Source organism: Bombus impatiens, unplaced genomic scaffold, assembly GCF_000188095.3.
Source record: "Bombus impatiens unplaced genomic scaffold, BIMP_2.2 scf_0463, whole genome shotgun sequence".
Lineage (NCBI taxonomy): Eukaryota > Metazoa > Arthropoda > Insecta > Hymenoptera > Apidae > Bombus > Bombus impatiens.
In genome coordinates, this window is record NT_176882.1 from 1,951,658 (window position 1) to 1,967,605 (window position 15,948).

Here is a 15,948-nt window from a genome sequence, read left to right on the forward strand (position 1 = left end):
AAAAAAAAAAAAAAAAAAAAAAAACGAACAGTTTGGTCCAATTTTTAAAAAGTTATTCTGTTTTTAAAGAGTGTCCGAATATATGTTAATGCCGGCAGTAGAATTTTACCTTCATTTTTTCTAGGACAAAAATTCCATTGCGTAAATTTTTATAGCTATTTAAACATTTACATGACTCTTATTATGCCGATCGATCCAAATGCATTAAAAAAATGTTAAACATACATTTTCCACAACGTTTTTCGTCCATTTAATCATCGGTGATCATATAGATACTTTCAGTAGTTTAATTTTCCTGCACGTAGTTGGCTATCCAAATTCTCGTTTTTCCCATATCGGGAATGCCTGTCAAGTGGCTGCAACGAATACATTCGGAACACTAGAATACTTCATGCGACCATTTTTCAAAATCAGTGTAGAGTTAAAAGTGGCAGTAAGTGGCGGCTTAAGTTTATATACTCTCTTTAGTAATAAAAAATGAAGTTTCCTATAAAAAAAAATCCTACATCTGTCACCCTTAAATATTTTTGTGAAATCTTTGTCGAAGCTTAAATAGTTATAAACTTTGCGCTGTTTAATAGGATATAGGATTTATAAGGATTAAAAGATGCTCACAATGCAATTAAACGATGGAAATATTTCGGCATGCGTAAAACTATAATTCAAATCTATTGTTTGAAATCCTATAACGACTACATGAAACAATCAGTTTCATTTTGAATTTCAGGATTTTGTCTCGAGAACGTAGCTCTCGATTGCGCAATTATTTAAGGTAATGTTGCGGATCCTGAAGTTTCGAAGGATTGTCATTTCAAAGGAAACGACATTTTTGGGGAATGTTGCACTTGAAAAATTGAATTTTAACAAAAGGCGGATTTTCAGGCCTGTTGGATCTCCGCCATTCTTCCGCGCACGCTTTATTTGTATTCCCACCGATATAGCGATTATGTCTGACATAGTAAAATTAGTAGAAAGGTTCCACGTACTATTCTGCTTAATGTCGAATACGTAAATACATTCTGGGATCGAATGTTTCCAATTATTGGATAACAGTAATCCGAACACTGGTGATGTTTTATTCATACGTAGAAATTCGTATTTTTGCAAACATAACTAAAGACGTGTTTCATTTAATAAATACTAAACAGAAGCTTGTTTTAATTATCATATCCCACAAGGAGCACTTCGACTGAAGAAAGGAAATCCAAATAAATAGGAGCCTGTATCATCTACTAAATACATACCATAAAGAGTACTTTATTTTGAACTTGTTTTGTATATTTTTGCATACTGTGTACATTTTATATGTTTTCTACATGAAATAGTTGAGATAGTTGAGATAGTGATTTTTAATAGGAATGATACTATTGAGATATGTATAATTTTGTGTGCTAGACTAGATTAGCTGTGTAGTAGTGACACACGTATGTGAGTATGAGTGTATGGAAATACGTGTGTACACAGCGTCTCGAAAAACAAATGAATGCAACTGTTCCGTTAGCAGTGTGGTATAGAAGATGACGAGACAAAGAGAATGCTGAGACGCGTGCAAATGTATATCGACGAAGATCCTGTAAATCATTTATTAAATGAATCTAAAACTATTTTAATATAAATTCTAAGTGTAATTTTAGTATTCCTTTACTTTTATTTCGCCGATTAAGATCCACAATTCTCAACAGATACGAAGTCAATATTGATATTATTGTTCTTCTCAACGGAAAAGATATGTACATTAAAGTGTTAGGGATGGAGGGTGGAGAATTTATTATTGTTATCCATGAGCCTTTGGAACGATAGAGATAAAGGGAGAACAGGCAATCTGCCACTGATAAATTTCTGTTTTCATAGACTTCAAAGTTAAAGCAAGGATATTTGACGTTACTTTCCTTTGCAAAATGTAAAAACGAATTTTGGTGAAATTTGAGAGACGAATTTAAACGAATTAGATATTCCAAATTACAGAGAAACGAATGAGTCGATTTGTCTGTTTCAGAAAGCGCGTGCGAAGATGAGGAGCATGGCGCCAGGGGCGCGAGATCCCCTGGTGAAAGTGGTCTCGGCGAAGAAATCGGTGCTCCTGACGATGATTGCGCAGATCTACCTTTGAGGATGGATATTAACACGATCAGGGGGGGTTGGAACTCGGGCGCGAGGAGCGGTTTCCTACGGGGCATCGGGCAGCGCGTGAGCTTCGACCCCGAGGCACCGCCACTGCCGCCGCAACCTGCAAGAAAGGTCGATGAAAAGGTCAAGGTAGGTATTTCTAACGTTACGCAAGAAGCTACTGTTTATCACGAACAGTAACAAAGTATTTTGTTCAACCAACGAATAAATTAACGCTCGTGATGGTAACCAAGTCTCCATCACTATTTCTCCTTTAACAATTTTTTTAATTAAACCGACATAATGAAATTTATGTATGGTTCGTCAAAGTAAATTTCAAACGTTTATAATTCGCGATACAATTATTCACGAGTATGTAAACTAATTAGAAATCGATCAAAGTTAATTGGAAATTATTTACGGTCATGGTAGATTAGTAGAGACAATCAATTTTTTAATTAGTTACATGTAAACTAGGTGACCATGTCGATGACCTATTCGTATTGAATTAATATTAATAAAAATCTACGTTATTGAAGGAACCACGGCCTATCATCGATCTTGGACAAATTTTTTACGTTCGTGCAAAGATGTCGCAGAGCTTTTATGCACCCCCTTCCTGTATTAAACATTGAATAATGTTTTAAATACTGAAGCCTAAACATATTTATACCTTTAGTTTATAACTACGTTAATACTATTCTAATATTTCAATTTGGTAGGTTCCCTTCCCTTTGGTAACTTCCCTAAAAACATATCACCATACAGAAAATCGAAGAATTTTCGAGCCTTCGATAAGAGCGAACATAATTCATATTACCATACATAGGATTATATTATAGTTTCAAGTAATTTTTCGTATAAATTCTATAAAATAACACTTGGTTGGATCACACAGATAGGAAACTGTCAGTTTCGAGGAACTATGAAAATGATACCATCGATCTGTCTAGTCTACAGAAAGACTACACCCAAACAAGGCTGAATATTTTGGCTGTCAGCATGGGGGTTAATGGAGTTGCGAAATGTTCAAAGTAGAACGAGCGTTTGACAGAGAAAAGGAGGTGAACAGGCGAATAAAAGGAAGCAGTCGGACGATAACTGCGTTACGACGTCGACCCAATTTGCGGAAGTCGCTATTACGAATCAGAAGTTCTCTTCCCGTCGTAGTCTACCTTTTTATTGCCTTCTCGAAAGTCCTCTCGAGAGAGACGATTATGTTCCGAATCCCTGCGAACGAATCAAGCTGTCACCGGAACGTTCTGACTAGTTCCTCGAAAGAAACTCCTACGCTATTTCGATGATCGTAGATAATCGGATTCGACCGGTCGACAGATGTAATTACGCTGTAAGAACAGAACAGAAAGAGATCGGCGCCAAAACTTTCATTCTTAATGCGTTCCTCCATTCTATTTCGTCTGTACCACTCAAATCACCCATTCCAACACTGTAGATCGGAGATCAGAGAGGAAGATGAGCAAGCAGCAAAAAATTATTTTATCGACGCTACAAGCAGCTGAAGATAACGCGTACGCTTATACGCGCGCTTTTACGAGTGGTCCGTGAAGCTTTTGTTTTTATTGCGCCGTAAAATCTCTATCGAGTTGATTTCATGGCGGCAAGCGGTATGGTAAATGTACTGGACAACTCGTATTTCGTGAAATCAAACATCCTCCTAACAATTCCAGTCTGGTAGTTCCAATACGCCTTTTCTAATAACAGTTAGATAGTTCAGCTTCTCAAACGAAATCGCCGTTCAAAAGCATTAGGACACGTATGTTCTATTTCTAATTCTTCCATCGATAGCAAACGAGACCTCGAAATTGGTTTCTATCTTTTATTGGTTCGTAAACGTCTTCGATGAATCTCTGCTCGTCAAGCTGCTCCACCAAAATCCCGTGGTTTTACCCGATCGAAACCAATCTTCCACACTTTCATCTCATCTTCGTGCTATTCCGCACACCAACGATCTATCATATTCACCTTTGTTTCACGGGACAGCGTTTGATTCACGGCGTGGACGCAATGCATTAGAATCTGCTGCCTCTCGCAAAAAAACTACCGGGAAGCCGCAACTAAATCATACGACGAATACTTGAACATGACCGGTCGACGCGGGAATGGAGCTGCTTTGAATACAGGTCAGCAAAAGCTCCTAACGACTACGATGTCCTAGTCAGTGATCGCTAAGAATAAAGGTCTTCATTTATTTAAAAATACAGCGCATGTGTATTTAACGTATAAAATTCATTCTTGTCTCATTTAACTTTAATTTTGAAATGAAAATAATGCTAAAAATGAGGATGATGAAATAAATGCATCTTCTGACGAGTACACCGGAGCAATCAAATATATAGACTCTTACGAATCTATGTATTTCGATCTTCAGATGTTTCATTCGTCAGAACCGCAATTACAATCTTAATAGAATTACGGAAGAAAATTCTTGATAAAAGTTGGCTGAAAAGGGGCGGAGGTTGGAAAATAATGAGGCTACCAGGTAACGGAGGGATGGAGGTACTCGGCGGAATACGCGTGAGCTCGCGATTACCCCTCTCGGCTTCAAGAAGATGACATACTGTGCCAAGGGCCGACACTGACAGCGAACGAGTGTTTGCCGGGGCGCACCCTAATTGTCGAGCCGCCACACCCTCGGCAAACATTGTCCATCAACCCTCCTCCTAACAACCATCTCTCTATCGGCCCCTACCACTCGACCCTTTTCCATCGGGACCAGATATATGTACATATATACGCACATCGCACGTATACGCGGTGTCCTTGGTGCGAAAGGACGTGGATAGCTGTATGATTAGAAATGGAGGGTTGCTTAATTGTTGGAGACGCCGGCATTAACCGAAGGATCTCGTCTCGCGTTACTCCCCACACTATTTCATTTCCGCCTCCATCGTACATGTGTTTGCGGATCGTCCGCAAATATCAGAGTTCTACGTTTAACGTCATTGATAAACTTCCTGCCTGTTGCCTTGGCTCCTTAACAAACGGTCGATGTCGTATTGGTCAGTTGATAAATAAATAAAAAATAAAGAAACCGTTGGTAAGAGCTCGGCTAACGATTGTTTATAAGGACGTCAAAGAGTTGTATTTTCGAGTAATAGGGAAGTCTCTGGAAGGAGACTTCATTAGGATCCAAAAGTGGAAGATTGGAGGATTTGTAAGATGTCTTCAATCGTAGATCGGTTCATTGTAATGTACTTTATGGTTACGATCGATTAGTCCTACAGCATCTCTTGGGTCGTGTACCATATAGTTGTATTTCTCTGTCGTCATGAAATTTCTTAAGCTTGAGAGAAACGCGAGAGACGCTTCTCCTTTTGATTTTCTGGGTACGAATGTTCCAAAACGCTAAAAAATCAGAGTGAAATTGAGATATGAAAACTCGAGGACCGCAGCAGGGTTAAGTCAATGAGAAGGCGCGAAGAAAAGTGGCTTAGTTAAAAATTCTGTGTTGGGTTCATGGAATAGCGAAAAGACTGATGTGTCGGTGAAATGCTGTCTATGTGCCTAGTCATGCTCGCCAGAGACATAACTTTTTTACTCGGTCAATCTCTAATGAGAAATACAATACTTTGTCAAGCGTAATGAGAAACCTGTGGAAGAAAATATTAGGTTATCCCATAAGTAGCGTCTTGTTTTCTGCAACTATATTCCAACTTTCTGCTAACTTTTTAATTCTCTCCTTGAAAAATTGTTACGATCTCGACCGAAATATTCAGTTATCCCTATGAAATTTCTCATTAGTATCTAATTATTATTAATTAGGTTAAGCGATTCCAATGAAATAAAAAGCTTGTTATGCTAAGTACAGAGAATGGTATAATAATTTTCAATTATACGTTTCATTTTTTATTTCAACTCTTTCATTTATTGAACCTAATATCGTCGATGCTGTTAGATTAAATTAAATTTCACCAGTTCCCACGCTCTTGGCATTACCTTAGGAATTCAAAACGCAAGATAAAAAGCTACTCATGTATTTAATTAATATCACGCCGATCAAAGGATTTTGTAGAAGAGTAGAAGTTCTGTCGATTGAATTTACCCACAAACATACCGTTTGCAGTCACACAATACCTCTTGTTCTGAGCAGTATAATTGAAGAAACGATAATAGGCTCTATCTTACATATGTCTTATACTATCTTATCTTATATATTAGGATTTCATTAAGAAAAGCTCCGAGAATACCCGATTTGCAAGAAAGTATACAAGCATAGAAGTTAACTCTTCCTTTGAATAGGCCGGTGTAGGAAGAAGGCATTGTTTCCGCTCATGTTTGATCTTTACGTGTTGTATCTGGTATTCTTTCCTCGTCTGCAATCTAATGACAGGCATAAAGAGAACTTGCCTCCTAACGAGAGGTTTTCACGATCGAACAATGAACGGCTATCCGAGTCGTTAATTACTCCCCTTGTTCTTCCTACGATCGTCCCAATTTCAGCTGAATCTTCGATCAACCTTTCCATACTCATCCACGCTCCTGTATATCCCTCGATCGACGCTACTGTTCCCTTTCGGTCATTTTCAAGCGAATCGTATTTCTCTATGGTTAGAAAATTTCTTAAATTTGAGAAAAATATTAAATTGTTTCATAACGTCAGATTTACACGTGGCCGAACTTTTATTTATTCATAAAACTATTACCCCATTAGTTTCACACTTAACTAAGTTAGAACTTTATATCTGCACACATTTTTACGATTAATAGCGATTTTGTTAATGCCAATTACAGCTTTTTTTTTAAATTGTTGTCACGTATAAACTAAACTTTTTAGAAGTAAGAGACGACATTACGTACGCTATGATTTAATATACGAAGCGAATCGGTATTTTTATATCGATACACTGTAAATATATACAGAAAATATACTTTAAAAATAGATAAGAATTCTTGAAATTAAGTTTATACCAGGAAGGATAGGGGACACGAAGAAGTAGAAAATTGGAAGAAAAACTAACCATAATCCTTTCACTGCCTCTTAGGAGAAAAACTTTCAGAATCCAGTTAGCTGTTATCTCTCGAGAGTATCGAGTTTAGGGTTAAAACTTCAAAGTTCCACGAAATTTCCGAAGTGTCCGATCCCCAGGTAACACACTCAACTCTGCTCGTACACCGCTAGTTATTTCATTATATTCGCCTAGTTCTACATCCAGAAGTTCGATGACGTCGTATCGGTTTAAATCACGCCGCTTCTCTCGATCCACGATGCAGATCCATTCGCGCACACGTCGTTCACTTGGGTGACTATATCCAACGTTGCGGTACATTTATCATCCTAATTTCATCCATCTTTCATCAGAGTTTCGTCCGTCGATCAATAACCCGTTACCCCTTGAGTTTCTTGAGGAATCGATGGTTTTTTGTTATGAAAAGTGGGATTGGGGCAAAGTCCAGCAAATTCCACTGAATAATATATTATGAGTAGACGTGTATTAGTACTATATTGGAAAATATGGTACGTCGGTGTATTCAGTACAATATCGCTTGTGGAAGGTGTGTAAGAAAAACAGTGGACGGCGGATTTTTATGAATTTCTGGGAAATTTGAAAGTGCACGTAATATGAAAAAATACATAAAACATGTAAAGTATACTTTGTTAAATTACGTTCTCAAAAATATGAATTCGCACAAAAATCCACCTACTAATGATAACGTTACCAATTTATGAGAAATAAGATCGGCTTCGTTACTTTTTCCATACATCATGCGTATCGTAAATGTTCATAAAAAAATAAAGAAAAATTCTAAATATAATTCCGAAAAAAAGGATGTATCGCGGGACTGAACGAAAGGAAAACATTGGCGGGTAGCGACGTGTTTTGATTAATCCTGTCGCGAGGATGAATAGCACGGCGGATGAAATAAAGCTACGAGAAGCTTCATTTTCCGAAACGTGGACGCAGCGACGAGACTATAATAAAAAGTTACGACGGTTTGCAGAGGCACAGTATCCACGGCATGATAGAGGAAGAGAACGTGGTGAGACCGCACCAGGAAATGGCTAGCCTGTCCTATCAAGAGAAGAAGTACCTTCTCGCGGTGGAACGTGGAGATGTTGCTTCTGTCAGAAGGTGAGACTTTGGGAAATCAAAATCGTACGTGAGCTGGCAACGTATATTTACGTGTTAATGGGATTATATTTGGGGAGTGGAAATTTTGGGGGCACGTAGCGAGCGTGGATTATGTAACAAGAATAACGAAGGGGAGAATCCTTAATTTCGCAAGACACTCTGGAAAAATTCACTCTTGTACACGTGCCAATTTTTTCTCCTCTGGATATATATATATATATACACATATATGTAGAAGAGAATTTTCAAAGCCCCCTCAAAATCCTAGTTACGTCATCGAACGTTCGTATCTCGTTGTTAATCATTCGCAAACAGGACACGTCTTATACCAATTATATCCAAGTCTGGATGTAACTGATCTTTTCTCCACGGAAAGTTTCAAAAAGTTAGGGTCAAACTTTGAGAGTATCAATATAAACGAGCAAAAATGTCTTAATAAACACAAGTCGATATATCGTTATTTTCGACGTTGCAAGACCGTACATGTTCATAATATGAACATATGAAACGACAGATACAGATAACTCGACGAGACACTCGCATAGATGCATATTTTTGTATAGAAAAATTTTCATTCCCAAATATACATGCGAAATATGAATGTTCAGCGGGCTAGAATCGGCAAGAAGCAAGGTATTGTTTCGATCACTTTCAACGCGACTACAATGGCTAATTTGAAAGGCGGGAAGAAACGGCGCGTAAGAGTATCGCAATCGTAGCTTTTGTGCAAATGAAAATACACGCGAGTTGGTTGAAATCCATTGGATCTAGAGTTTAAGCGTTAAACAGGACAAGAGATCTCGCGGGGGAAGGTCAAACGCGCAGCGTATACACATATGTATATCGCGTCAGTGTGCCAACAAAGGATCTAATTATCCTACGAATAATCGTCCCGTGATGCTGAAACTTCTCGGAATTCTTCACGGCGTTGCTCGTTTCGACGCAATTAATACCGATTGCGATGTACGAGAAAGTTTCAGCGGCCGTGGAATTCTCATTTGGCTCGGTCTCGGGAAACAGGACAGCTAAATACGATTGCCAAGTCGATCCGTTCCGGTGAACGTAATGGGAAAATCGCGAGCTTCGTGGTTGAAATAAAAGAAAATAAAAAAGAGAGAGAGAGAGAGAAATAGAAATGGTAAAACGAAAGGAAAAAAAAATAAATAGGGAAGTTAGTAGGTAGAAACATGGTGGGTGCTGTTTCAGGATGTTGCAGAGTGCTCACGAAACCGAAATGAACATCAACTGCGTGGATCCATTGGGACGTTCGGCGCTTCTAATGGCGATCGATAATGAAAATCTGGAAATGGTGGAGCTGCTGATCGAGCACAAAGTCGACACGAAGGACGCGTTGCTTCATGCCATCTCCGAGGAATTCGTCGAAGCGGTCGAGGTACTTCTGGAACACGAGGAAAGTCTTCATCGAAACGGGGAGCCACACGTTAGTCGCTTTCATCGTCTAGTATATGTAACTGTATCGATCCAAGAATTTTTTATGCTTTTCTCTTTATCAATCTGTAGAAACTAGTCGCGCGCGTATAAAACGTTTCTTTGAATATTTTTACGGTCGCGTATAAGACGTTCTTTGAACAATTTTTCCTCATCCCTTCCGCTCGAACTTTCCTTTACTCTATCGGAGACACTTTGATTTCGTAGCAACAAGCTTCGCCTCGCAATTAAGCGGTGATTGCATTTTTCCGGCTAGGCAATTTCGTTTCAGTTATCGAAACTCACCCCTGCTTCGTAATTTTCACCGTTGGTTGATTTCGTTCCGCGCTTAGGCGACCAACTACGGCGACCAAACGACTCAGCGCTACGGTTAAGTAGATTCCATTCGAGAAATAAGTCGACCCACATTTTAATCAGGTAATCCGAAGAGTTTTCCGTCGTTGACCGTCGCTCGCAACAAAGCGTGTCTCGATGAAAGCGTTTCTCGATGAAAGCCAGCTGACCGAATCTCATTTCCGTCAGAGCTTGAAAAAACGCTGCACCCGTATACCGGTCAAATTCACGCCGACTGGACATCGGGGAAAACGGGAAAATAAAGGCGAGAGGGTCGCGGAATTGTTGACGAGAGGAAGCTTAATCAGCTTTTATTCCTCTTTTCCGAGGGAGGAATCGGCTTACGTTACCATCGGAAATAATTATCATGGTCCCCCTTACCTCTAACGATCGCGATGTTTTATTAGTTTGCCAAGTGCGTCGATTATTAAAGAAACAGGGCAAGTACGGGAAAGATGATCTATCGTAGCTATTTCAGAATGGAAGAACGAAATAACAGTTTCATTATCGTTGCGTGTAGCAACATGAGACCCATTTCGTTTATTTGTTTCAATTAATCTATTAATCCTAATTTCTTGAACATAATCTTCTTCTTTATGTCCCTGCTATTAATTTTTAACGAGTTGTTTCATTTCTACAAAAAAGAAAAAAAAAAGAAATAAAGTATGTTACATATATTTGAAAGGATTCGAATCAACTTTTTCAATCCACGTAACATCTGTCTTGTGCTTACCCTGCAAATTGTTTATTATACATTTGCTCGCGTATTCGTCGTAAGATTAACGTAAATTCGCGACCTAGGAATTTCTTCTACGCTCTATCTAAAGAACAATTACTCCATATTGCAATATATATAATATAAGTTTATACGTTTGTGTTCCAGAGCTGGGAAGCGCTGCCATCGGACACCGCAACCTTCACACCAGACATTACACCCCTAATCTTAGCCGCTCATAGGGATAACTACGAGATCATTAAGATCCTGTTGGACCGCGGATCCACGTTACCTATGCCACACGATGTTCGTTGCGGGTGAGCGGTCTTCAAACAAAGCTTCTTTCATCCTTCTCATAGTTAGGAAATTTTCTTCGTAAATAAATCTGACGCGAGAAGCTGTAGACGTGAGAAACTGCAATCCCTTGTTAAGTATACGTTTCACGTTGATTAGTTTCCCGTACTGGTTTAGTACGACATGCGATGTTCGAGCGAAGCCCGCGTATACCAATCAGTTAGGGTATCTACAATGCAACCTTTACGCAGCCCAAACTTAATCCCCAATTCCCAAGCATAGGGTGAAATTTCACTTCCCTCAATAATATCTATCGTAAATACTACGTCTATCCTCTTACACGAAACGTAACATCCGAAAGTTTACAAACAGAGCGGAAAATCCCTAACTAGAGTCATAATAATATTGATTACGATGATGGCATTTATTCGTGAGCAGGTGCGACGAGTGTGTAACATCGAGGAGAGAGGATTCTCTGAGGCATTCCAGGAGCCGAATAAACGCATACAGAGCTCTAGCATCGCCGTCCTTGATCGCTCTTTCCTCAAAGGATCCCATCCTAACTGCGTTCGAGCTCTCTTGGGAACTTCGGCGACTCTCGTTCCTCGAGCACGAGTTTAAGTGCGAATACCAGGTGAGACAATTAAGTAACGGTGTGTATTGCCTCGGTAAAGACGATAGGCGATAGAAAGTCGATATAGGAAAGGAAAGGAATTCAACGTTTAATAAAACAATGTTAAAACGATATTATCGATGTGTATTTTTATACTTTAGAGAAAGAGATTAAAATCGATATACTGAAATTTTTCTTCTAATAGTAAGGGTGAATTGAATCGTCGCATGGAACAGCGTAACTTTAACTTGATGTAAGAGTGGAAGTCTAATGGGAGAGTGCCACGATAAGATAAGAACTTGCCTCTCCTTTCAAAGGATTTCGTCTTCGATAAGCAGAAGGCGATGTTATTTTGTCCATAGTCTAGTTACCATACTTTCAATTTTATTTGATATTCGTTTAAAGTACTCGATTACGCCGGAAAATAGAATCTAACGTTCAATTTAACCATGGAAACGCGACGCTCCCTCCCCCCGCTTGGAGAACGTATCCGTGAAGCCACAAGGGGAAGATTACATAAAACAACCGTTGAACTTCGGAGTTTGCTCGCTTCTCAACCCTTTTGGCCCACTTTCCTCGTCGTTCAATTACTTCTTCTGCAAACCCATCTACGAAACGAAATTTACGGTAGCGTATCTGCCCTACGTTCTTCGCGCTGCTAATGATCGAAAATATTTAAAAAATCTGCTTATTTTTAACAAGTTATATATTTCAATTGTACAATTATGGATAAATAGAGCTACGATGATATTATCCTTTAAAATCATCACAGCTTCGTATAATAAAATATTATGACGCTATTAGATCGGTTGGTTGAACTAATTGGTTATTATGGAACTACTTGTGTTACAAGTTTTTGATTTCTGAATTCAAAGGTAAATTAAGGCGGGTCTTCCAAACCTAAAGTAAATACCATTTGTGGTTAAATAATTTAATTAATAAAATTTGTGGTTACATGCTATTATGACGCTATTAGATCGGTTAGTTGAACCAATTGGTTATTATGCAACTACTTGTGTTACAATTTTTTGATTTCTGAATTCAAAGGTAAATTAAGGCGGGTCTTCCAAACCTAAAATAAATACCATTTGTGGTTAAATAATTTAATTAATAAAATTGGTGGCTACATATAAACAGTAAAATACGTACGTTGTCGTAATGTTTTTCAACGAACAATTTAACATTTTATAGTCTGGCGACCGAGAGGTCGACATTTAATAAATATATATCTAATATATACACGTTTTGTAATTCGATTCTAAAATAGTATTGCTGATTCGTTGTTAATTTGTACGCTTCAATAAGAATCTCATACCGATACCATAAATCAACCAGTATCCAGATACTTATGAATATGAGTAGTATACATACTACATGATACTATATAGCTAGAAAGAAAGAGTACAAAAATATTTTCCCAGATATTATGAGTAGGATCTTCTAAAGATACAACGAGAATGGTGCACGAAGTTGAGAAAGTTAGGGTTGACATAAGCTTGCGAAAGAATGTGGCGCCACGTATATGTATTCCTCCGACGTAGATTGAAACGTATAGGTTTCTTTATAAGGTCGTATAGATCGTATATTATTGCCGTCATTTATTTCGTTTGTTCGCGCGGGAAGGATGCTTTTGCCCCGTAGAGATGTTCCAGATTCTCAAATGGAAAATTCGCAGATCACCGGAATTCATGAATGTAGAAAGGAACAAAATAAATCAATATAATGCAAATCGATGCTTCGCAAAGATATCTATACGGGTCTTGTACGAATTGTTTATTCGGGATCCTTCCGGCGAATCTGACATTTAAGCTGGCAAATATCGATGTCGACACGAGTTGGGGCACGCATGAAAGGAAATTAATACGAAGAAACGGCTCGTGCATTTTCCAGTACGACGCGGTCTGCTTATTTCTGTCGGCCATCTTTGTTGACGCAAAGCGTCGTCTTTCTCGCGTTGTAAACGCGATCGTTGTTAATTCTTGTAAACAGCTCGAGCGCACGTGGTCGTTTTCGATTCACGAAAGTCTCGAAATACTCGCGAGTGTCCTTCCTCTAAACTACTCTAGAGAAAACGAAATAACACTAGGCAAAACGTCTCGATGAAAGTTTCATGGCCGAAGCAACGCGACGACGGATATTAATGTCTCGTTAGCTTGATCTCGAAGTACATGGCCACTCGCAGATATTAGCGAACGTTTGAACAGTTTGGTATGGCGCTTTGATGTCATAAATGTTTGCTTTGGCGCGTAACTCCAGGCGGAACAGGGCTGCACCGGATTCCTGCTCGTTCGCTCGTTTCTATCTTTTCTGAAAAACGCGCTGTATTTTCTAGTTAACAGACAATGAAAATTTCGTCGGATAACGAAAGCACAAGGAACGTTACTTTGGAATACTTTCAATCTTTCTTTTATCGATCCCGAAAGATTGCGCTTCGAATTTCGAACAACGATCGAACGAAAATAATTCACCGTCGTTGGCGGATTGATTAAGCCTATAAGGAGATTGGCAATCGATTAACGAGGATGAATTATAGACGACCAACCCTCGTCCAACTTTCCTTTCTCGTGGCGCGATAAAAACTCCTCGCTTCTCTTTTCGGCCCTTTTTTGTCGTATCGAGCGACGGTCTATCTTTTGCCGGCCATCTTGGATCTCCTTTTGTGAAACTATTATTTCACGAGAATATTCTGTAGAACATTGTACGGAATGTCTCTGAAATCACAATTCTTTTATTCTTACTTTGTGTGATATAGCTGAGCCGCTCGTTTCTTTCAATGTTCAACATATTTTCTTCTTTTTTGATTGCCCAGCCGATTAAACACACCCGTCACTTTGTACCTATCAATTTAAATGCAATAATGTCCGACCAAATTGCTGCAGATGATCGTTTAAATCTTCCAAGCGATCGACGAGCACTAAAGGGAAATAAATTACCGACCGATTTCTCCCTATCCTTCGTTCGCGGGGATAAAGTTTCCACGAGATTACTCCGCGTTTTTTCGAAGGTCTCGAATCGCGCCGAATGGCCGATTGTCCCCCGACAACTCGATTGACAAACGACCTGTCTTCGATCTGAATCTTTTTATCGCTCTTATTCATGCTTCTCTTCGGAATTTCCCTCGAAACGAACGATACGGGCCTCCAAGTGTCCTTAAAATTCGATACAGCTTCTTTTAAGAGCCGTTTTCAAGAGCCATCGTTTTCGAGAAAAACGGTGCCACCCGTATACGTTTGAGAAAAAAGTTTCGCTAACGACGTCGCAGCTTACTTGCAGAAGCACCGTCGACGAAACTTCCGTCAACGAAAGTAGCAACGCTTCTGCAGAGAAACACCGGCGAATAATTCCGTCCTTCCGCGTTGTTGACAGAACTTGTTTCGCGCCTCGCGTGCTCGCTTCTCGAAACGGCAATGTTGCGATTCTAGGAGCTTAGAAGACAATGCCAAGACTTTGCTACTGCTTTACTGGATCACACTAGAAGTTCCTACGAGCTGGAGGTGCTCCTAAATCACGATCCCACCGGGCCAGCGTTCGAGCACGGCGAAAGGATGCATCTGAACCGGCTGAAACTCGCTATTAAACTTCGGCAGAAAAAGGTAACCGTTCGAACTTTTATATTTCTCAAACGAATCGTAAAAGAAAAATTGTACGCTATAAAAGAAACAGATTGCTTGAATAAGATCTAATGCGAATAATGCATACGATCGAATTGTTTTTAATGTTACCGCGATCCTCGAATTTTAATGTCTCAACTAGACTGTCGTCCCGATCAGCGAAAAATCTTTCGATGTTTTAAGAAAGTCTTTATACGTTTACCGATGGAAAAGAAGATATAATTATTCGTTATTATTTTTTATTATTAACCAAGAAAAAATGTCCAAAATATCAATATCTCTCAACGCCAGTAAGGTACAGAAGATTAAGAAGATTGCACAAGAGCAAAGTGTAGATATAACGTCGTTAGATCCTAGATGGATCATTCGCGATGAGTCCTAATTCCTAAATTAGACCTTAATATGTACAATTTGCTAGTTACATGACCGGAAACTGTCGACCGATATTAGATTATCTTGGAATTTCCAGTTCGTGGCGCATCCCAACGTGCAGCAGTTACTCGCATCGATTTGGTACGAAGGTCTTCCAGGCTTCCGAAGGAAAAACATGGTCCTCCAGGCGCTGGAGATCGTCAGGATCGGCGTCCTCTTTCCTTTCTTCAGCGTTGCATACATCATCGCGCCCCACAGCGTGGTCGGCCAGACCATGAGGAAACCGTTCATCAAGTTCATCTGTCACTCGGCCTCGTATTTCACTTTTCTTTGTAAGTATCTTTCTCCTTTCTACCAAGTTTT

General features: G+C 39.3%; 1 protein-coding gene across 9 annotated transcripts in view; it reads left to right on the plus strand.

Annotated features, from left to right (window-relative positions):
* The window catches only part of LOC100743147 (transient receptor potential-gamma protein), a 99,819-nt gene that overhangs the window by 72,166 nt on the left and 11,705 nt on the right, over nt 1-15,948 (plus strand). For 7 of the 9 annotated variants that reach the window (XM_024368592.2, XM_024368593.2, XM_024368591.2 and 4 more), the window contains 7 exons: nt 1,997-2,256; nt 8,068-8,198; nt 9,405-9,666; nt 10,864-11,012; nt 11,428-11,623; nt 15,025-15,195; nt 15,683-15,917. In XM_024368592.2, the coding sequence (XP_024224360.1) occupies nt 2,113-2,256; nt 8,068-8,198; nt 9,405-9,666; nt 10,864-11,012; nt 11,428-11,623; nt 15,025-15,195; nt 15,683-15,917 (1,288 nt within the window). In that variant the 5' untranslated portion in view covers nt 1,997-2,112. The remainder of the gene's footprint in view (nt 1-1,996; nt 2,257-8,067; nt 8,199-9,404; nt 9,667-10,863; nt 11,013-11,427; nt 11,624-15,024; nt 15,196-15,682; nt 15,918-15,948) is intronic. The other 2 variants (XM_033321473.1, XM_033321475.1) reach the window with 1 other exon arrangement.